A 22,957-nucleotide genomic window follows, 5' to 3' on the forward strand; every position below is an offset into this window, starting at 1 on the left:
GGTATTGTTCCTTCTGGAAATTGAGAACAACTGTTGTTTGTGCTTCTTTAGTGGGTCTAATGGGTCCCCCTAGGCTGTCCTGCCTTCTGCTGGCTATGCTGATATTAGCAGTCTCCTCATTTCAAGATACCAGATCCACTGCGTTCTAACATACTTGGCGAAAGTATGTTGTAGCAAGAGCATTTGCCTGGGATTTGTTAATACACAATGGATTAAATTTATCTCTGGTGTAACTCTACTTACTCAAGTGGATTTGTGCTCGGGATAAATACATCCTAAAAGACCAATTGTGATCTTGGTGAGAGCAGGTGCAACTCTATTGATGTCATTTACCAGAGGGCTGAGCTGGTACAAGAACCTGAATAGAACAGAGATAAGGTAGGTGAGGGAATATCTTTTGCTGGTCTAACTTCTGTTTGTGTAAGGTACAAGCTTTTAAGCTACAGAAAGCTCTACTTCAGGGCTGGGGAAGGAAGCAGAATCACACCTGAAGAAGGGCTCTTTGTAACTTGAAACCCTGAACCTTCATGTTTAAGCACCTAAATAAGTCGTCAAATGATCGAAGAAACCCGTGAAATCAATGGGAACGGTTCGGTGCTCAGTTCTTTTGAAAATCTAGCCATTTATTAGGATCCTAACTATGAGATCACATTTTTTGAAACCTTGGCCTATAACACCTAGATTTTACTCGATCTTTGATTATGATGGGTCTCTATAGGGTGTGTTCACTGTAGGAAATACCATGCATTATTAGCCTTGCCATGCATTATTTATTATTTGTTAACTAACAAGTGGTAAAATCCCACTGAAGACAAAGCAGTTTGTAGCTTTCATGCCATTTAGGGGTGAGTAGAGTTTACTTCAGTTTACTTACATGTGTGAAACCTACAACTGTCTCTTTTCTTCTCATGTAAAAGCATTGGCCCATGTTCAGCAAAGCACTTTAAACACATGCTTAACTTTAAGTATGTGCTTAAGTCCCATTTAAATCAATGGGTTTTAAGTGCTTTGCTGAATCGAGACCCCATCTTATGAATTCAATGGCACCTTCCAGTGATAGAATTATCCAGCGATACTCATTTACGGTGACCAACATAAGAGTATTTTTAAACACTAATTATTTGATTCCTGAGATTTTGATTTGATTAAATATAGGATCAAATTAATGGAAGATGCTGTATGTAGGACAGGATTGTACAGTGTATGCTCATTTGTATTTTCATGTCTGTTGGTTTTGCAGAGGAGAAACTCCCGTTTTGTGATTCCATAAGGTGAATTAATGTAAAGCAATACATTCTGGAAGACGAATTCTAGGAGAAAACATTGCAAACGGTTGGGAATATCCAACAGAATCTTCTACTTATTTGACATATGCAATTAATGCTTGGGATAATTTATTCATGACTCACAAGGACAATGCAGGGAAATAAGAAACACATGGATGGACTTAGTGACTCCTCTAGTATAGGGAGCCTCCTGGATGACACAGACAGAGAGGTATGTAGCCTCACAGACCGAGCATTCAAGAGTTTGTGCGTGGCAGAACTTGAAGCATCTGACAAGGAATTGGAGCTTGTCATTTCACCGGAAATCACCTACCAATTCTCTAGTAAAATTCATCAAGGATCACTAAACCATGCCATCAAGAAAAGTAATATCTGCAACAAGTTATCATCGAAAAACAACAAGCATACAACATGGGCTTCAACATTCCAGCAATTACCAAAACGTGTTCAAGAAGAGAAAAAAGTTGCTAAAAACAGCACTGCAGAAAGGAAAAAGCCAAATTTGCCAATATCTGGTCCAAGGAAAAACAAACATGCCTCCAAAGTGTCCTGTTTGATTAAGACATTCGATAAGACTGAAAACCAATATCCAGAAGGTTCCCTGGGAGCAGTTAAAAATAGTTCTCAAAAATGCAAATTAATTCAGGGAAATGACATGGCTTTCTGGGATGACACAGCAATTTCAAATATCCAAAGGGAACTTTCCCACTTTTCTGATGTGTGTCAAGATAACCACTGGCTCAGTGACAAACACGAGGTCCAGAAAAGATATAATAAAATTGATGGGGGCTATTGTGGTCCAGATGGTTATCATCCTGCATGGATGGACACTTCAAACGTATTTAAGGCAAATCTCACCAGCTCTTCTAAAAAGACAGTCAAAAACAGGCGTGGGAAAGTTAAAGAGCCAGTCAAAAAGGGCAATTTTCTTCACAGCGAGAACAGTGCTTTTGAATCATGGAATGCCCATCATGATAAACTAAGTGAAAAAGAGGAATTTGCAGATCTTATACCAAAAAAGGAGGATATTACACACTTTGAAGAAACACCATTGGTTAAACCATCCTACACCTCTGAACATAAACCACCACCCAGAAAGGTCATAGGAGCTAGAATTCAGGAAAAAGATTTCCTAATGGATCTATTTCCCCCCACAACTGAATTCCAGGACCATGTCCCACTAGCAACTGTACCTCAGGTCCTTGGCCCACTAATACCTGTACACCCTGACCCTCGAGAAGCTGAGTTTCAGGTTCCTATTCTACCAGCACCTATACCCCAAGTCTCTGGCCCATCAACATCTGTACCCCAGGTCTCTGGTCCACCCCTAGCACCCATGTCCCAGACCCCTGCTCTCTCCTCATCACCTGTATTCAAGTCCCCTGCTCCACCACTGTCTATGTCCCAAGTCACTTGCACTGAGAAGAAGGCAACCAAGCCTGAATTGGACTATATCTGTCCACCATGGAGGAAACAGAGAAATATAAAAGGGGTAGCGGCAAAAGCACAGGAGAGTTCAAATGAAAAGTTACAGCTCAGTGGAGAAGAATTCTCTTTTTATAAAAAGCCATCTGCTGTTGAACCTTTTGCTGACACAACTGCAGTAGATAACCAGGTAAACTCCCCTGAATCCATTAGCCCCTCTTTCAACATCACAAAACTTTTAACACCAATCATACCATTAAAACTAGAGACAGAAAATCAACCAGTGCTGGTGACACCACCAATACCTGAAATTGCAGCAACAAAAGAACATGAGGGAAGTGGGTTTAGTGACTATCAATCTCGGGATAATTACAAGTCTAAAGCACCAAGTTTATTATTCAACCTGAAGGATGTTCGAAAACGGGTTAAAAGCACCTATAGTCCTTCTCCTCTCTTAAAAGAGAAAAATAAGGCTAAGGAAAACATGAAACAAGAAAGTGTAAAAATGAACACTACAGTGTCCACTTTTCTAGAAGAAAGTAGCTTAGAGCTTGCAGAGAGAGATGAATTAAGCCATGGACCTTTGGTACAAACTGACAGTATCCAGGAAAAGGACAATAAAACTGATTTAGAGGGACACGTCACAGATAATTACCTATCTTTAAGTTCATCCCAAGTAACAGTAGATACTTCATTTTACCAAAATCAGGACCATTTGCAACAGGATGATTCAAAAAACAAAGATCTATTGAAAGACACTGAGAACAGTGAAAATGTGTCTATCTCCGGACACCAGTCAAACAAGCATGGTTTAAGGAAAAGTCGACATTATCCTTCACTGAAAGGCTACAGTAGAGACAATGCAGATGCAAAAGCTGCGCAACAAATGCAAATGTATAATTTGAGTGTACAAGGCCACGAAAGTGAGAGAGATGCTGAAAGCCAGAATGGAAATGATGACCCTAAAATACCCCCAAAACTTCTTTCATCAGCAGAAGATGATGCGCCTTACAATGCAAATCAAACCAGTGCAAGAAGTAGCAATGAAAATAAAGGCAAAAGCAGCAGTAGTTCTTCCGAATGCTCTTTTGTGCCCACAGTAGATCAGCCATTTCAGGAGGAGCCCTTTTCACAGATTCAGCTGTTTCAGAAAGCATGCCTTGAGGAAAGCCAGAGGAGTAGGAGTAAAATGAATGTAGATGACAAGCAAAGTAGTAAAGGGAAAAGGAAACCGGTAGAGAAAGAGGAGTTGCAGTATTATGCGTTTAGTAACTGTGACATCAGCACAGAAGAAAAGCCTGAAAGAAAGGTGGCCCAGGATGACAGCAAGAGCATGGCAGAAGAGAAATTGATGAGTGAGAAGAGGAAAGAGGTCAGTAGTATGAATTCTGCAGCAGAAGGCAACAAGGATGCTTCCACCTCCCTGTCAGAAGAGCCAGCATCACCACTGTCTTCAAATTCATTCAAACCCAGTCTCTTTCTGATTAAAGACAACACATTCAAATCATCTCCTGTGATAAAGGCAGTCAAGCTGCCTCTGCTTAGGTCCCTGTCCTCAGAAGACACAGCCAGTAGTAGTTACAGGGACACAGAAAGCAGATTGGAAGCTAGTGTAGAGAAAGACAAGCAGCTTTACAGGCAGGGCCAAGGTACACCTACCATTCAAGAAATTGACCGGTCATTATCAAGAAACATAAAAGAACAGAATGCAAGAGAAGATGCACTAATCAGAAATGAGGATGCCAATGCACTGGGATCTACTCCAGCTGGCATGGGCTTTCAAGGGGCAGATAACACCAGACTAATATGGGAGCCCACCCTTTCAGAAGATGTAGGGAGTTTTTCATTAAAGGCATCAAGGGAAGACAATGAAGTGACTCATACTTTATTAAATAAAGTTGGGAAAAGTAATGAGGAAAGTGTTTACCACAACAAAGAGAAGTCCACGGTTGGAAGGATGAAGCACTACTTAGCACGGTCAAAATCAGCTTTAGGAGTTAGCTCAGCACAAAACAAATTGAGCTCCCCTTCAGAAGAGAAGACAAATTATTTTAAGAATTATCTTTTGTCTAATCGGAGAGGTGGATCATGTGCGAAAAAAATAATCACTAGAGAGATAAATTCTCCTGCAATAAGCTCGATATTAGAGAACCACGTGTATTGTCCTGTAACCAGTGACATGTCAAGAGACATCAGACACTTGGAAGAAACACCTGCTGTGTTAGATGATCTTGAGTGTACCATTGTAACAAACCCAAGGTCAGACAGCATTATGTTCTCAGCTGTTACCAGTCCATTGTCAGAGAAAATTGCCAGTTCTAGTGTAACAAAAGCAGAGGATATTACAAATTCCACTTTGTTGAATTTGGTAACAAAGAACAATGCTGATATTTCTGCAGAGGAAATACTCGATTCAATGCGGAGAAGCCTGCTCACTGAGGACACCAGTGATTCTAGAATGACAAACGAGAGATCGCAGAGTCGTATGGAGAAACCGCTGGGCAAGCCACCTGCTGTGCCACCAAAAAGTGAAAAGGCCCTGCGGCGAGCAAAAAAGCTGGCAAACAAGAGAAAAAAGATAGAAGCACAGCAGAAGAACCTTCAAACAGAACACAAAGATACTGTTGTGAGAAAGCTGTCCTATTCTGGACAGATTCCATTGTCCCCCTTAGCCCTGATCCATTCTCCACCATCTCCTGTGTTCTGTTCGCCTTTCCCTCCTACAGAATCTAGCATGGTGAGACTCAAAGGTGCCCAGTCAGTAAGCCCCACACCCTCTTTACCTGCAACTCAGCGTAAACTCCTTCAAGATCCTGACTCAGGGCAGTACTTTGTTGTTGATCTCTCTGGTCAAGTTCATTTAAAGACCTTTTATGAGCCAGAAACTGGCAAATACATCCAGGTACCCATCCGTTCCTCAGAAAGGGGCTTACACCAAACTGCCTCTTTGGAAAATTTAAATTCTCCTTGTGTATTGTACCCTAGTGCGCTACCTTTACCTGTGGCACCTATTAGATCAGTTTCCCAACTCTCTGAACCTCTTTCACTAATGCAGAAAGTACCAGGAGCACCAGCAGAAGCAGCTGAAGACTGTTGGCAAGATGGCAGAGATGCTCAATCGCCAGAGAGTCAACCCTATATTGAACCTGTATTTGACTCTTACAGACAACATGCTGAGGAAACTCAGTGTAATAGTACAAAAGACACAAGTCCAGCTACAAACATGGACATCATTTCAATCAGTGATTTAGAGGATTTTGCTGTCGAAGGGATATCTTAAGAACTGAAATGATAAATTATTTGAAATATAAATATATTCAGACAGACTCACATTCAAGATTTGTAAACACTAAAAGTCTGAATCTTGTTGTGGCTTGGGTTGGGTGAAAAAGAAAATGAAAGCTTGCAACTCCAAAGGGGAGAGGTGTCACTGTGAAAAAATTTGCTGTTAGGGTGAGCCCCTGGCTTATCAATAAAACAAAGGGGCAATGCTGGCAAAATCTAAATCTGATGGTAGGAAACCACCTACTGCTGCTGCTACCACTGTTGCTTTGTCACTAGGGTCACAAAGATGGCAAAACTGGAGGTGATCTTGTCCAGTGGTTGGAATGGTCTGTGTGACAGGTGACTGGGAGTAAGAGTGCTGAGTAGCACAGTCTCAGAACAGAATAGACAGCAACTCTAGTTAAGATTCTTCATGCTCTCTGTCTTTGACCCATGTTTACCAATAGACAATATTGGGCTGCGAACATCATATACACTTGACAGAGAGTCACCTTTTTTGTGTACACTGAAAAGCCAGAATTTAATGACTAGATTATTGTATGTTGGCTATACAAAACAGCACCTGAATTGAAAGCAAATCAAAACACTGAAAAGTAAAAGCAGCAGCTCTACTCTTCTGATATACCTATGCCCGCTAAAGTGCTGCTAGCATTTTAAGATATATGAATAGTTCCATATATTCACCCACAGTTTCAGGAGTTACTACAGATTGAAACTTGGCCTGGAAATAGTCTACCAAGGAGCAAAATTGAAAGAGATACAGTTGCAATATGCTTTGTTAGAATGGGAAAATTTTGGATCATTGTATTTCAGATGCTTTTCTTTTTCTTACCAAGCTCTAGTGAAACACAAAGCTAACTTTAAAAAAAGTGAGAAATGTTTAGTTGTTCTTTATTTTGGACTGGTCCATTCTGTGATTTTAAAAAGTGACAAGGAACAGCCAACTTAGTAATTTCTAGAAAGTGCAGTAAGCAAGCAACTTATTTTGATCATTGCTTTTTTTGAAAGATCTGTATCAAATTTGTACCACCCTTTTTTAAGCTCTTTTTTTCACCATATACTGGAGGATACCTTGTCAAAGATCTGCATAATCAGAAATGCATGGTCACAAGATGGCACAAGTATAATATACAGTATATGTCTGCTTATAAATGTCTCTATTCTGTGCACTGGTTTCTTTTTTTATCCTTACCACTTTCATTTTGTCCTCCCCAAAGGAAATATAAAAGTAAAAGCTCTATGGAAGAATAACTTCGGGCCTGATTCTCCTCTTACACCAGAATAACTCAGTTGTCTCCAGTAGAGTTTCTCTTGATTTTCAATTGAGTAAGAAAGGGGAGAATCAGGCCTTTTGTCTATAATTGACGAAAAACAGACAAAAAGCTGAATTATAAACAGTAAGTCTGACAGTTGTTGTTCTTGGGTGTAGCCTAACAGGCTCCAGGAAATTCTGGATTTCTCATGAGAGACCTTGTTCTCACGACATAGACCAAAGGGGGTTGATTAAACTTCACTTTTTCAATATTTCCCCAAACTGAGCATGGATTTCAAACCATCTGAGGTTCACCCATCGCTGGCATAAACCTGTACATTCAGAACCTATACTAGCCAACCAAATGCTGCCATTCATCACACCTATTCAATGATACAGTTCCCTTAGAGTCAATGGTCTATGGGAATCATTCTGTTTATTTCAGTGGGCTTTGGATTGAGCCCTAAATTATTTTTTCATGCATATTTTAATGATTGTGCAGAACTATGCAAAACTGATGCAATTTTGTGACTTGGGGGCGAGTTTGCACCTCTCGGATTTGAGTTTTCAGTGAAGTTCAACAAGATGTCTAAATATAAGCAAATATTCTGTGACAATTCAAATTTCTATGCAATCTTTGACTTGGAGCAGGCTCATTTTACCTCAGAAAAATGCATTCCAGTTTCCCCTGGAAAAGGGGCTCATTTTTGAGCACAAGCATTTGTAAAACATGAGTGTTTCAGGAACGAATATCCCTTCTCAAATCGGTATGTTAAGGCACGAATCCAATGCTGAACTCTTTTCTCTTTTATTGCCAATATTTTGCAAACTTCTAACATGGTACCATCCACATTAGAATCATAGGACTGGAAGGGACCTTAAGAGGTCATCTAGTCCAGTTCCCTGCCCTCAAGGCATTATACTTTCCTGTCTGCTGTGCCAACCTTTATACAACACAACAGCTTATCAAGCACAAAACAAGTATGTATATAAATATTTCTAGCCTTGGAATGATTAGATTTTTATTTGTAAATGTTGATTTCACTGAACACACACAAGCTATCGAAAAAATATTTCCATCAATAACAATCAAAAATTATACATAGGGAAAGAAAGAAAAATGCTGCTTGAGAACTTATTAGAATTTGATTTAAGGATACTTACTTTGTATATTTTGACATATGATGTTGATAATTCATGTTTTTGCAGTTAAACAGCTTTAGATTTTTGAATCTTAACGTCTATCATTAAATAATTATTGTTTGACCCCCTTATTGTCTGATTCACCATAATTTCCTGCAACTGTGAAAATTTAAACAGATAAAAAAAATTTAAAAAATGCTTAAAACCCATAATTTTGTGCAACTGAAAATTTAAACAAACCAATATCAATATTATCTGTCAAAATTATAAAAAATAATAGAATTCTGAAATGTCTAAATATTTGGTATAAAATATTCAATTGCGCGGACAAAGATGTTGCAATTTGCTTTTTGCTCATGCAAATGGATATTCTTCATGATTTATTTGCTTTGCACATGTAGCTGTATATTTTGTGTGCCTACACTCAACAGCCTGGCTCACACTATTGGAAATGAGTGTGCTGGCACAAATGGGAGGTCTTAACAAAATAAAGGCTTATAAGATCTATTCAATATCCAACAATACTAAGTACAGTCATCCATTCCTTCCTCATCTGAAACACTGCTAAAGTCACCGGGAACTTTGAGTGTGCAAGGAATGAAGGAGCAGGTCCTAAATATACTGCCAGGCAGGACTTCTTTTTACCCATTTCTGCAGTTAAACAAAGCTCATTAACAGCTGACTGAGTCTCTAAAATAGTAGATACTTGAAAGGGAGCCATTCCTTAGGGCATACACAGAAAGAAGAGAAAAACACATGCACAGAGAGTTTTGAAAACAAATCTGAACATGATTCCTGTTATATGTCTGGAGTTTTCCTTAGGATCCTTCTCTGGGGATGGAGGGAGGATTCAGTTTTACTGCCCTGTACCCCAGTCCGGCAATGACTCTATATGAGTGAGCAATGACTCCATCCACCTGTATGGAGCTCATTGTGGGGTCAGACTCCTAGTGGGCACAAACACTGTTTACTTGGAATTCTGGGTTAGGTTCAGAAAAAAAAAAATTCAGATTAGATTTATTAATAGTAACTAAAAATGGTTGGTGCTTATATTTCATGTGACTACATCTTAAAAGCAAAAGATATCTAATGAGAAAATGAGCAATAGTTATGATTTGTTACGGTATGGTAAAGCTAAATATGTGAAGCAAACAGGGTTAATATTCTTAAAAATAGGGGGCCAGATACTCAGCTGGTGAAAAAACAGTGCAAATTCATTGCCTTCAGTGGAGGTGCACCCATTTACATCTGCTGGAGATCTTGGTATAGGAAAAATTTCATATAATTCTTTCCATCCATTTTTCAAATGCAGTTGTTTTAGATTTTTATAAGCAAACTGCGTATAGGCAACACAACGATTGTAGCATTACTGTCAGTTTTCTATTTTTACATATTAAAATCACTTAGCATCAATGGTTCTCGTTACTAACATCACATGTTTGTGCACCAGAGGAAAATCAAGTGATATCAAATGTCCACTGCTTTAGATTTTTTACATCACTGCACTTAGAAGTTTTGTGATGCACAGTCCATCTTCTGTAATCACAATACAAAAGTACTAAGCGTAGCTCTGATTTGTGTGGGGAATGTGCAATATTCTTAAAAAATAATGGGCAATCACTAGATTGGGAGTCTAACTCCCAAAGAATAATGCTGACTTTAAATAGAAGTGTGAAGCCAGTTCTAGACTAATGAATCTAGAACAAAGCAGGGTTTCATCCTTTCCAGAAGAGAAAAGATAGGACTATCAAAAACAATAGACTTTTTGAATGCAAAGAGGTACAGCAAATTGAATACTGTTTATGAATCCTGATTTCACAAAAGCCTCCTTTTGTCTTACAAATAGTCTCCTTTGCATGCTGCATTTCTTGGTGCTCCGGGGCTTTTTCATGGTGGTTCTTCCTCAAAGGGCATGGCTTGTTCGAAAGCTGACCTGAGATTCCATAGTCATTTGTTCTGAGCGCCAGCTTTTTCTCCCTTTGAAACTCACTCCTCTTACCTTTCTAGACAGCCACAACTCCTTCTCCTCCAAATGCCACTTCTCAGACTGAGGCCAAGCATCCACACCACCAGTGGCTGCCTCGCCTCCTTAAGAGCTCACGTGGCATTTTCTCCCTCCTGAATGTTGGATTTGTTTTGATGAATGCAGTTTGATTTAACTGGCCCCCATGTATGGATTTTATAAACAACTCCCTGATTGTTCAGTCTCTGGCTGGATCATCTGTTCCTGAAATATCTGTGGCTGGCATATTTTACAGATGAAACTGTATTTACAAATTAATAAAATTAATGGGACTTATTTTACAAGGCTGTTACCCAGCTTTTTCTCTTTAATTACATTTCAATTGTTAATTGTGCAAAAGAAGTCAAAAGACAATGAACCGGAGAACTAGCTGGCTCAAGGGGCAATAAGGACCTAGAGTAGGGATTGATTGAAAGAAAAACACACACACAAGGACCTCATCGGCTAGGGTTGCCAGCTCTGAGGTACAAAAACCTGGAACATCCAGGATGATCCTGAGCCCATAAAACTGGACAGCAGTCAGTGTATACTGAGCACCCAGACAGATTTCCTAGGACAGCTCCCTCAAAAAGAGAAAACCTGGATTGGGGCAACCCCACCTCACACCTAAAGAGCGGGAGCAGCAGACCGAGGAGAAAGGTCCCAGCCATAGTGAAGGCCAGGATAGCTGACCCCCTGCCTGCTAGAACTTTTCTTGCTTTGACGCTACCGCACCTGGCCTTGTAACTGAGTGTCCTTTGGTGGCAATGAAAGCATTACTGTGTTTTGAACACATAGCAAAGCACAAATGGAGAAAGACACTAGTTACATGTTTACTGGATGTGATTTTCATACGTACATTTGGGAGAAATATTTTCAACTTTTGTCTCCTGTGTGAATAAACTGAAAATTCTGAATCTAGATCCTCTGCTTCTGAGCCAAAAACAGCATCAGAGGCTGACTATATTGTACATGATGGGTTACAAAGGCTCCAGTGAATAAATACAAATGGGTAATTTGGAGCAATTTAAGTACATCAGTCATTTTTATTGAGGAAATTCTGCTTCAGAGCCATTGAGGACATAGAAAGAACATGGAGTACTTGAGTAAATTGAACTTTAATGTTTCTGTAAGCTATCCATTATATCAGGAGGGGTCAATGATTTATTTATTTTGAAGTATGAACTGTTCTTCACCATGACTATTCTGGATCTTCTGCCACTGTATACTACTGGAATGCAAGGGTATATGTACCATGGGAATAAAATAGGCAGGAAAAGGGTTAAGATGACCTATAAAAAAGTGGGGGAGACAGGCCCTTATCCTGGTTTTCTTTCTTTATGATATATAAAGAAGTGCTGAAAGGATGGTGTCTCCTTTGTTTTCCTTCTCACAGTTTGTTACACTACATATTCAGGTCTTATCTACCCTGGAAGACTCTATGGGCAACTAGAGAACTCGTTCTATTGTGATTTCACCGATACTAAAGAAGCTGAACTTCTATAACTGAGAATAAAAGTAATTAATAGTCCAACTATTTAAAGCTCTATGCTTTTGTTAACACCTGTTTAACTCAAACACTTGGATAAAAGCTCACTTTGTTAAGAATTCAGCACTCTCACTCTGAGTTAAGGGCTAAGAAACAACATGTCTAAGTCCTTCAGCAAGGACTGGGAAGACAAGATTTACTTTGAGGTGATCAACAAGCATGTGGACAAGGGGGATCCAGTGGATATAGTGTACTTAGATTTTCAGAAATCCTTTGACAAGGTCTCTCACCAAAGGCTCTTAAGCAAAGTAAGCAGTCCTGGGATAAGAGGGAAGGTCCTCTCATGGATTGGTAACTAGTTAAAAGACAGGAAACAAAGTGTAGGAATAAATGGTCAGTTTTCAGAATGGAGAGAGGTAAACAGTGGTGTCCCCCAGGGGTCTGTACCGGGACCAGTCCTATTCAATATATTAATAAATTATCTGGAAAAGGGGATAAACAGGAAGGTGCCAAAATTTGCAGATGATACAAAACTACTCAAGACAGTTAAGTGCTAAGCAGACTGTGAAGAGCTACGAAAGGATCTCACAAAACTGGGTGACTGGACAACAAAATGGCAGATGAAATTCAATGGCGATAAATGCAAAGTAATGCACATTGGAAAACATAATCCCAACTATACATATAAAATAATGGGGTCTAAATTAGCTATTACCACTCAAAAAAGAGATCTTGGAGTCATTGTAGATAGTTCTCTGAAAACATCCACTCAATGTGCAGCGGCAGTCAAAAAAGTGAACAGAATGTCAGGAAACATTAAGAAAGGGATAGATAAGAAGACAGAAAATATCATATTTCCTCTCTATAAATCCATGGTACCTCCACATCTTGAATACTGCATGCACATGTGGCCACCCCATCTCAAAAATATATATATTGGAATTAGAAAAAGTTCACAAAAGGGCAACAAAAATGATTAGGGGTATGGAACAGCAGCCATATGAGGAGAGATTAATAAGACTGGAACTTTTCAGCTTGGAAAAGAGATGACTAAGGGAAGAATATGATAGAGGTCTAGAAAATCATGATTGGTGTGGAGAAAGTAAATAAGGAAATGTTATTTACTCCTTCTCATAACACAAGAATTAGGGGTCACCAAATGAAATTAATAGGCAGCAGGTTTAAAACAAACAAAAGGAAGTATTTTTCACACAACTCACAGTCAACCTGTGGAACTCCTTGCCAGAGGATATTGTGAAGGCCAAGACTATAACATGGTTCAACAAAGAACTAGATACGTTCATGGAGGATAGGTCCATCAATGGCTATTAGCCAGGATGGGCAGGGATGGTGTCCCTAGCCTCTGTTTGCCAGAAGATGGGAATGGGCAACAGAGGATGGATCAGTTAATGATTACCTGTTCTGTTCATTCCCTCCGGGGCATCTGGCATTGGCCACTGTTGGAAGACAGGATACTGGGCTAGATGGACCTTTGTTCTGACCCAGTATGGCTGCTCTTATGTTATTATGTTCTCACGATTCAGGAATTTCTAAGGGAGGCAGGGGGTGGAATCCAAGCAGGAAAAAACCCAACACTTTAAAAAACACTTTCAAGTATTTTTTATTGTTCGTAAAGAAGAAAAATGTTGCAGCTGAAGTAGTACTCAAAAACCAGGACACTCCCAAGTTAAGTTTGCTCAGACAACCTTCACTTTTTCCTCTTGTGTGTATTTGTTACAGTACTGGTTCAGGTTCTCCCATTCTTTACACCCCACAGGAAGTGGTAGAATCAGGCCCTAACTGGCCAGCTGAGAATTCCCTCAGTTTATGTGAGCGCTTGGCTAGCACAAAGCCGCAGAGACAGCTCTTATGCCACCTTCCCCGCACTACTCCCCACCCCTGCACACATTCTGGTATAAGGAGCAGGAGGGGTGGTGTTGGAGTGTATCTGCTACACCAATTCACAACTGGGGTGAGGTTCCTAGCCAGTTGGCATAAGTCAGAGCACCTTGTGGGCTACCCTGAACTATACTGATGGGCCAGAGCTGGCACAGATGAACCATGAGAAGCAGAGAGGTACCGTGGAGGTGAATGCCTGGCTGCAAAGATGATGTCGCCAGGAAGGCTTTGGCTTCCTCGACCACGGGATGCTATTTGAGGAAGGACTGCTAGGCACAGATGGCGTTCACCTTTCGAAGAGGGGAAAGGCCTTATTTGCGCACAGACTGGCTAACCTAGTAAGGAGGGCTTTAAACTAGGTTCGACGGGGACAGGTGAGCGAACCCCACAGGTAAGTGGGGAACAAGACCTGGGAGATGGGTTGGAAACAGGAGGGAGCACGGGCTATAATGGGAGTGACGAAGGAGGGTCAGGGCAAAGCTGGGAGGCAAGATCAAACCAGTATCTTAGATGCCTATATACAAATGCAAGAAGTATGGGTAATAAGCAGGGAGAACTGGAAGTGCTAATAAATAAATACAACTATGACATTGTTGGCATTACTGAAACTTGGTGGGATAATACACACGACTGGAATGTTGGTGTGGATGGGTATAGTTTGCTCAGGAAGGATAGACGGGGAAAAAGGGAAGAGGTGTTGCCTTATATATTAAAAATGTACACACTTGGACTGAGGTGGAGATGGACATAGGAGACGGAAGTGTTGAGAGTCTCTGGGTTAGGCTAAAAGGGGTAAAAAACACGGGTGATGTCGTGCTGGGAGTCTACTACAGGCCACCTAATCAGGTGGAAGAGGTGGATGAGGCTTTTTTCAAACAACTAACAAAATCATCCAAAGCCCAAGATTTGGTGGTGATGGGGGACTTCAACTATCCAGATATATGTTGGGAAAATAACACCGCGAGGCACAGACTATCCAATAAGTTCCTGGACTGCATTGCAGACAACTTTTTATTTCAGAAAGTTGAAAAAGCTACTAGGGGGGAAGCTGTTCTAGACTTGATTTTAACAAATAGGGAGGAACTTGTTGAGAATTTGAAAGTAGAAGGAAGCTTGGGTGAAAGTGATCATGAAATCATAGAGTTTGCAATTCTAAGGAAGGGTAGAAGGGAGTACAGCAGAATAGAGACAATGGATTTCAGGAAGGCGGATTTTGGTAAGCTCAGAGAGCTGATAGGTAAGGTCCCATGGGAATCAAGACTGAGGGGAAAAACAACTGAGGAGAGTTGGCAGTTTTTCAAAGGGACACTATTAAGGGCCCAAAAGCAAGCTATTCCGATGGTTAGGAAAGATAGAAAATGTGGCAAAAGACCACCTTGGCTTAACCATGAGATCTTGCATGACCTACAAAATAAAAAGGCGTCATATAAAAAATGGAAACTAGGTCAGATTACAAAGGATGAATATAGGCAAATAACACAGGAATGCAGAGGCAAGATTAGAAAGGCAAAGGCACAAAATGAACTCAAACTAGCTATGGGAATAAAGGGAAACAAGAAGGCTTTTTATCAATACATTAGAAGCAAGAGGAAGACCAAGGACAGGGTAGGCCCACTGCTCAGTAAGGAGGGGGAAACAGTAACGGGAGACTTGGAAATGGCAGAGATGCTTAATGACTTCTTTGTTTCGGTCTTCACTGAGAAGTCTGAAGGAATGTCTAATATAGTGAATGCTTACGGGAAGAGGGTAGGTTTAGAAGATAAAATAAAAAAAGAGCAAGTAAAAAATCACTTAGAAAAGTTAGATGCCTGTAAGTCACCAGGGCCTGATGAAATGCATCCTAGAATACTCAAGAAGTTAATAGAAGAGGTATCTGAGCCTCTAGCTATTATCTTTGGGAAATCATGGGAGACGGGGGAGATTCCAGAAGACTGGAAGGAGGCAAATATAGTGCCCATCTATAAAAAGGAAACTACAGACCAGTTAGTTTAACTTCTGTGCCAGGGAAGATAATGGAGCAGGTAATTAAAGAAATCATCTGCAAACACTTGGAAGGTGGTAAGGTGATAGGGAATAGCCAGCATGGATTTGTAAAGAACAAATCGTGTCAAACTTATCTGATAGCGTTCTTTGATAGGATAACGAGCCTTGTGGATAAGGGAGAAGCGGTGGATGTGATATACCTAGACTTTACTAAGGCATTTGATACGGTCTTGCATGATATTCTTATAGATAAACTAGGAAAGTACAATTTAGATGGGGCTACTATAAGGTGGGTGCATAACTGGCTGGATAACCGTACTCAGAGAGTAGTTATTAATGGCTCCCAATCCTGCAGGAAAGGTATAACAAGTGGGGTTCCGCAGGGGTCTGTTTTGGGACCGGTTCTGTTCAATATCTTCATCAACGATTTAGATGTTGGCATAGAAAGTACGCTTATTAAGTTTGTGCACGATACCAAACTGGGAGGGATTGCAACTGCTTTGGAGGACAGGGTCAAATTCAAAATGATCTGGGCAAATTGGAGAAATGGTCTGAGGTAAACAGGATGAAGTTCAATAAAGATAAATGCAAAGTGCTCCACTTAGGAAGGAACAATCAGTTTCACACATACAGAATGGGAAGACTGTCTAGGAAGGAGTATGGCAGAAAGAGATCTAGGGGTCATAGTGGACCACAAGCTTAATATGAGTCAACAGTGTGATACTGTTGCAAAAAAAGCAAACGTGATTCTGGGATGCATTAACAGGTGTGTTGTAAACAAGACATGAGAAGTCATTCTTCCGCTTTACTCTGTGCTGGTGAGGCCTCAGCTGGAGTATTGTGTCCAGTTCTGGGCACCGCATTTCAAGAAAGATGTGGAGAAATTGGAGAGGGTCCAGAGAAGAGCAACAAGAATGATTAAAGGTCTTGAGAACATGACCTATGAAGGAAGGCTGAAGGAATTGTGTTTGTTTAGTTTGGAAAAGAGAAGACTGAGAGGGGACATGATTGCAGTTTTCAGGTATCTAAAAGGGTGTCATCAGGAGGAGGGAGAAAACTTGTTCACCTTAGCCTCCAATGATAGAACAAGAAGCAATGGGTTTAAACTGCAGCAAGGGAGAGTTAGGTTGGACATTAGGAAAAAGTTCCTAACTGTCAGGTTAGTTAAACACTGGAATAGATTGCCTAGGGAAGTTGTGGAATCTCCATCTCTGGAGATATTTAAGAGTAGGTTAGATAAATGTCTATTAGGGATGGTCTAGACAATATTTGGTCCTGCCATGAGGGCAGGGGACTGGACTCGATGACCTCTCGAGGTCCCTTCCAGTCCTGGAGTCTATGAGTCTGCTCCCTGAGGGCCCTCTCTTCCCCTACACCAAGCAGATCTTTGTGCAGGAGAGAATATAGGCCACTGTCTTTAATCACATGATCACATATCCAGACCTGTAGCCAGCCAGCCAAAACTGAGATGGCTGGAGGAAGCTTTGAGGAGGTTAAGAAAAAGGAGGTTGGGGGTGGGTGGGGTGTCAATGTCAGAAAATTCTCAGGTCAATAGTGTACTTTCCCAGTGTTTATCTCTACATCTGCATTTGTCTAACTTGTCATCATGCCAAACCTTATTCCAATACAATGTCAACAACATATCCTAAAACCACTGTGCCCTACAGGCCCTCTTGCATTTCCCAGTGGCTGCACAAGAAACATGCAGAAAAGATATTCAAGCCAGCCATGTTTTTGTGGGGAAAAAACCAAGCCTGAGAGTCCAAAACTCATCAGCCAGTCCTTAAGAAAGCATGAAATTAAAATAAATAAAGAAATGTGGGGGTTCTTTTTATTCGTCTTCTGACTTTTGAGCCTTTAGTTTGCACTTGGGTCACATTTTCAAGCTTTCCTCCGCAATCAGGAGGGCTGGAAACGTACTTATTGTTTTAAATAAATGCTGAGATTGTTTCCAGGAGTTGAGGCTTTAATTAAACCACCCAATATTGCAAAACTCACAATAAAATAACATCCACAACACTGAAAAAAACAAATATAAAGCTAAAAGCTGTTGCCTCTTCCCATACACAGAGCTACAGAGCTTCCATATTAACTTTCTACCCACAATCAGGTCACTCCAGTCTCCTTGTTTGGCCACATTCACACTGCCTGAAAGGTTCCTGCTGTATAAAACTGATCAAAGCAGCAGGGTCCTGATCCTACAGCCAGATCCATGCAGAGGACCCCTGGGCAAGCACCCAGGGATAAGGGGCTATTTGTATGGATTAGCTTGCAGGATCGGGTCTCCCTGTATTTCTCTCCTGCTCCCTCCACAGTTTTCAGCCCCATATCACTCTTCTGTCTCCATATTTTGCAGTTTAATTTTCTGCTCTTCTGTCTTTCTTCCCTTTCCCTCTCTCTGTCCCAACACTCTCCCCCTGCCTTGGCCAACTCATTTGTTCCCTCCAGTAGAGGTTTCTCTCCCCATTCCTCCTGGGATCTCTCTGCTCATGTCCTCTCCCCATGGGGCTCACTCCAAATTCCTCTCTCCATCAAGTCAGGGGTTGCTAGTTTCCCTGTCCTGCCCCTTAGTCGGGATGGTGGTGGGGGTGTATCATAACCTTAGTCCCACATTTGGACCTTAGCGTCCAAAATATGGGGGTTAGCATGAAAACCTCCAAGCTTAGTTACCAGCTTGGACCTGGTACCTGCTGCCACCACCCAAAAAATTAGAGTGTTTTGGGGCACTCTGGTCCCCCTGAAAAACCTTCCCTGGGACCTCAAGACCCAAATCCCTTGAGTCTCACAACAAAGGGAAATAATCCTTTTTCCCTTCCCCCCTCCAGGTGCTCCTGGAGAGATACACAGACACAAGCTCTGTGAAACTACACAGAGAGACTCCCCCTCTCTGTTCCCAATCCTGGAAACAAAGAGTACTTTCCTATTCCCCCAGAGGGAATGCAAAATCAGGCTAGCAATCCAACACACAGATCTCCCCTTGATTTCTTCCTCCCACCAATTCCCTGGTGAGTACAGACTCAATTTCCCTGAAGTAAAGAAAAACTTCAACCGGTCTTAAAAGAAAGCTTTATATAAAAAGAAAGAAAAATACAAATGGGCTCTCTGTATTAAGATGATACAATACAGGGTCGATTGCTTAAAAGAATATTGAATAAACAGCCTTATTCAAAAAGAATACAAATCAAAGCACTCCAGCACTTATATTCATGCAAATACCAAAGAAAAGAAACCATATAACTTACTATCTGATCTCTTTGTCCTTACACTTAGAAACAGAAGACTAGAAAGTAGAAACTGCTTCTCCAAAGCTCAGAGAAAGCAGGCAGGCAGACAAAAGACTCAGACACAAACTTCCCTCCACCCAAAGTTGAAAAAATCCGGTTTCCTGATTGGTCCTCTGGTCAGGTGCTTCAGGTGAAAGAGACATTAACCCTTAGCTATCTGTTTATGACACACCCCCCAAATTGCAGACAGTGGGGAAGCTCACTGGCGGCGATTTCCTTCTAGAACTTGAAAATAAACAGATTAATACAACACATACACCTTTACATATACTCCTAAGTATATAACTAACAGACTTCGACATTTTAAGAACACTTTTTAACTACTGAATTGTGGGAAACTCTCACGGGAGAGTGCATCAGCTACTTTGTTAGAAGCTCCTGTGATGTGTTGAATTTCAAAATCAAAATCTTGGAGAGCTAAACTCCAACGAAGAAGTTTCTTGTTGTTCCCCTTGGCAGTATGAAGCCACTTTAGTGCAGCATGGTCAGTTTGTAGTTGGAACCGCCGTCCCCAAACATATGGGCGTAGCTTTTCCAGGGCGTACACAATGGCATAGCATTCCTTTTCACTGACTGACCAGTGACTTTCCCTCTCAGACAGTTTCTTGCTGAGAAACACGACAGGATGGAAGTTGTGATCTGTTGCTTCCTGCATGAGCACCGCTCCTATACCACGCTCAGATGCATCTGTGGTTACTAGGAATGGCTTGTCAAAATCCGGGGCCCTGAGCACAGGGTCAGACATGAGCGTTGCCTTAAGTTGGGTAAAGGCCTTTTGACACTCATCAGTCCACTTAACTGCATTTGGCTGGGTCTTTTTGGTCAGGTCGGTCAGTGGGGCAGCGATTTGGCTGTAGTGGGGTACAAATCGCCTGTAGTATCCGGCCAAGCCTAAGAAGGATTGGACCTGCTTCTTGGACCGTGGGACAGGCCACTTTTGGATAGCATCCACCTTGGCCTGTAGGGGGTTTATGGTTCCTCGACCCACCTGGTGCCCCAGGTAAGTCACTTTGTTTTGGCCTATTTGACACTTTTTGGCCTTAACAGTTAGTCCTGCCTGCCTGATGCGCTCAAAGACCTTTTCCAGGTGTAGTAGGTGTTCGGGCCAGGAGTCTGAAAAAATGGCCACATCATCGAGGTAGGCAACTGCAAATTCTCCCAGTCCAGCTAGTAGACCATCTACCAGCCTCTGGAAGGTGGCGGGTGCATTTCGAAGGCCGAAAGGAAGGACATTGAATTCATACACCCCCGCATGGGTGACGAATGCTGACCTCTCCTTGGCAGGTTCATCTAGCGGTACTTGCCAGTACCCCTTGGTTAAGTCTATTGTAGAGATGAACTGGGCACGTCCCAACTTTTCCAATAGCTCATCGGTACGTGGCATTGGATAGTTGTCCGGACGAGTTACAGCATTTAGCTTACGGTAGTCCACGCAAAAGCGTATTTCCCCATCTGGTTTGGGTACCAGAACCACTGGAGATGCCCATGCACTGGTAGATGGGCGGATTATACCCATCTGTAGCATGTTCTGGATCTCCCGTCCTATAGCAGCTTGGGCATGAGGAGACACTCGGTAGGGTGGGGTTCTGATTGGGTGAGCATTACCTGTATCAATGGAGTGGTATGCCCATTCAGTCCGTCCTGGGGTGGCTGAGAACAATGGGGCAAAGCTAGTGCACAGCTCCTTGATTTGTTGCCGCTGCAGACGTTCCAGAGTGGTTGAGAGGTTCACCTCTTCCACGCCACCGTCTTTTTTCCCGTCGTAGTAGACACCGTCAGGCCACTCAGCATCATCTCCCTGGACTGTAAACTGACAAACCTGTAAGTCTCTGGAATAGAAAGGCTTGAGAGAATTAACATGGTACACTTTAGGCTTTAGTGAGGAATTGGGAAATGCTATGAGGTAGTTTACAGCTCCCAGGCGCTCTTGGACCGTGAATGGCCCTTCCCATGATGCCTCCATCTTATGGGCCTGTTGCGCCTTCAAGACCATAACCTGGTCTCCTACCTTGAAGGAACGTTCTCTGGCATGTCTGTCATACCAGGCCTTTTGCTCTTCTTGAGCATGCTTTAGGTTCTCTCTAGCAAGGGCTAAAGAGTGTCGGAGGGTGCTTTGTAGGTTGCTTACAAAGTCCAGAATGTTAGTTCCTGGAGAAGGCATAAACCCCTCCCATTGCTGCTTCAGCAACTGTAATGGCCCCTTAACCTCGTGACCATACACAAGTTCAAATGGTGAAAACCCTAAACTGGGATGTGGTACAGCCCTGTAGGCAAACAGCAACTGCTGCAACACTAGGTCCCAATTATTGGAGAATTCGTTGATGAATTTTCGTATCATGGCCCGCAAAGTTCCATTGAACCTTTCCACCAGGCCATTGGTTTGATGGTGGTACGGGGTGGCAACCAAGTGATTCACCCCATGAGTTTCCCACAGTTTTTCCATGGTCCCTGCCAGGAAATTAGACCCTGAATCTGTAAGGATGTCGGAGGGCCAACCTACCCTGGCAAAGATGTCTGTTAGGGCCAGGCACACAGTGTTAGCCCTGGTGTTGCCTAGAGCTACTGCTTCTGGCCATCGGGTAGCAAAGTCCACTAAAGTCAGTACGTACTGCTTTCCTCTGGGCGTCTTTTTTGGGAAAGGGCCCAGTATATCCACAGCTACTAGCTGAAATGGGACCTCAATTATGGGGAGTGGCTGGAGAGGGGCCTTGACCTGGTCTTGAGGCTTTCCCACTCTTTGGCATATCTCACAAGACCGGACATACTTGGCAACGTCCTTGCCCATCCCCTCCCAGTGGAAGGACTTCCCCAACCGGTCCTTGGTTCTGTTCACCCCAGCATGGCCACTGGGATGATCATGGGCTAAGCTTAAGAGCTTCCCCCGGTACTTAGTTGGAACCACCAACTGTTTTTGCAGCTGCCATTCTTCCCGGTGTCCACCAGAAAGAATTTCCTTGTATAAAAGTCCTTTGTTTATAACAAACCGGGATCGATTAGGAGAGCTGAGAGGCGGTGGGGTGCTCCGTGCCGCCGCCCAAGCTTTCTGAAGGCTGTCATCCGCTTCCTGCTCAGTCTGGAACTGTTCCCTTGAGGCTGGGGTCACCAGTTCTTCCTCAGACTGTGGACTTGGGCTTGGTCCCTCTGGAAGCGATGTAGGTGAGGGGGTTGTTTCCGTTGCTGGTGAACCGCTCTCCGCTGGTGCACCTGAGGGTATTTCAGGCTCTGGCTGAGCCTTTTGGGTATGGCTGTCTTTTGCTTCTGCCAGTTCTGGCTCGCTGGCGCCCTCTGGCATTGAGTTTGAAGATGGGGTTGCAATTGCTGGTGCTGGTTGCTGTTCCAGTTCCGGGCCTGGGACTGGAGGTGCTGTGGCTGTTTCAGTGGTAGGCATGGAATCCGGGTCCACTACCTCTGTCTGGGTCTCTGGTAACACAGACGGGGCCTCTGTGGACGGCTCAGGAACAGGAATGGGTCTGGAAGCTTGCCTGGTTTGGCTACGTGTAACCATTCCCACTCTCTTGGCCCGCCTCACCTGGTTGGCCAAGTCTTCCCCCAGTAGCATGGGGATAGGATAATTGTCATAGACTGCAAAAGTCCACATTCCTGACCAGCCTTTGTACTGGACAGGCAGTTGAGCTGTAGGCAAGTCTACAGCTTGTGACATGAAGGGGTAAATTGTAACTTTGGCCTTTGGGTTGATGAATTTGGGGTCGACGAAGGATTGGTGGATAGCTGACACTTGTGCCCCCGTGTCTCTCCACGCAGTAGCCTTCTTTCCGCCCACTCTCAAATTTTCCCTTCGCTCCAAGGGTATTTGAGAGGCATCCGGGCCTGGGGATCTTTGGTGTGATGGTGGTGTAATGAATTGCACTCGCATGGTGTTCTTTGGACAGTTGGCCTTGATATGTCCCA

The 22,957-nt window shown here is 42.5% G+C and overlaps 1 protein-coding gene across 3 annotated transcripts in view; it reads left to right on the plus strand.

Annotated features, from left to right (window-relative positions):
* Window positions 1–11,930, plus strand: part of C6H10orf71 (chromosome 6 C10orf71 homolog) — a 29,362-nt gene extending 17,432 nt beyond the window's left edge. For 2 of the 3 annotated variants that reach the window (XM_050959970.1, XM_050959971.1), the window contains one exon: window positions 1,241–11,930. In XM_050959970.1, coding sequence (XP_050815927.1) covers window positions 1,417–5,991 — 4,575 coding nt within the window. In that variant the 5' untranslated portion in view covers window positions 1,241–1,416 and the 3' untranslated portion in view covers window positions 5,992–11,930. The remainder of the gene's footprint in view (window positions 1–1,240) is intronic. The other variant, XR_007775191.1, reaches the window with a different exon arrangement.
* Window positions 11,931–22,957: the final 11,027 nt, after the last annotated feature.

Source organism: Gopherus flavomarginatus, chromosome 6, assembly GCF_025201925.1.
Source record: "Gopherus flavomarginatus isolate rGopFla2 chromosome 6, rGopFla2.mat.asm, whole genome shotgun sequence".
In the NCBI taxonomy this organism is placed as follows: domain Eukaryota; kingdom Metazoa; phylum Chordata; order Testudines; family Testudinidae; genus Gopherus; species Gopherus flavomarginatus.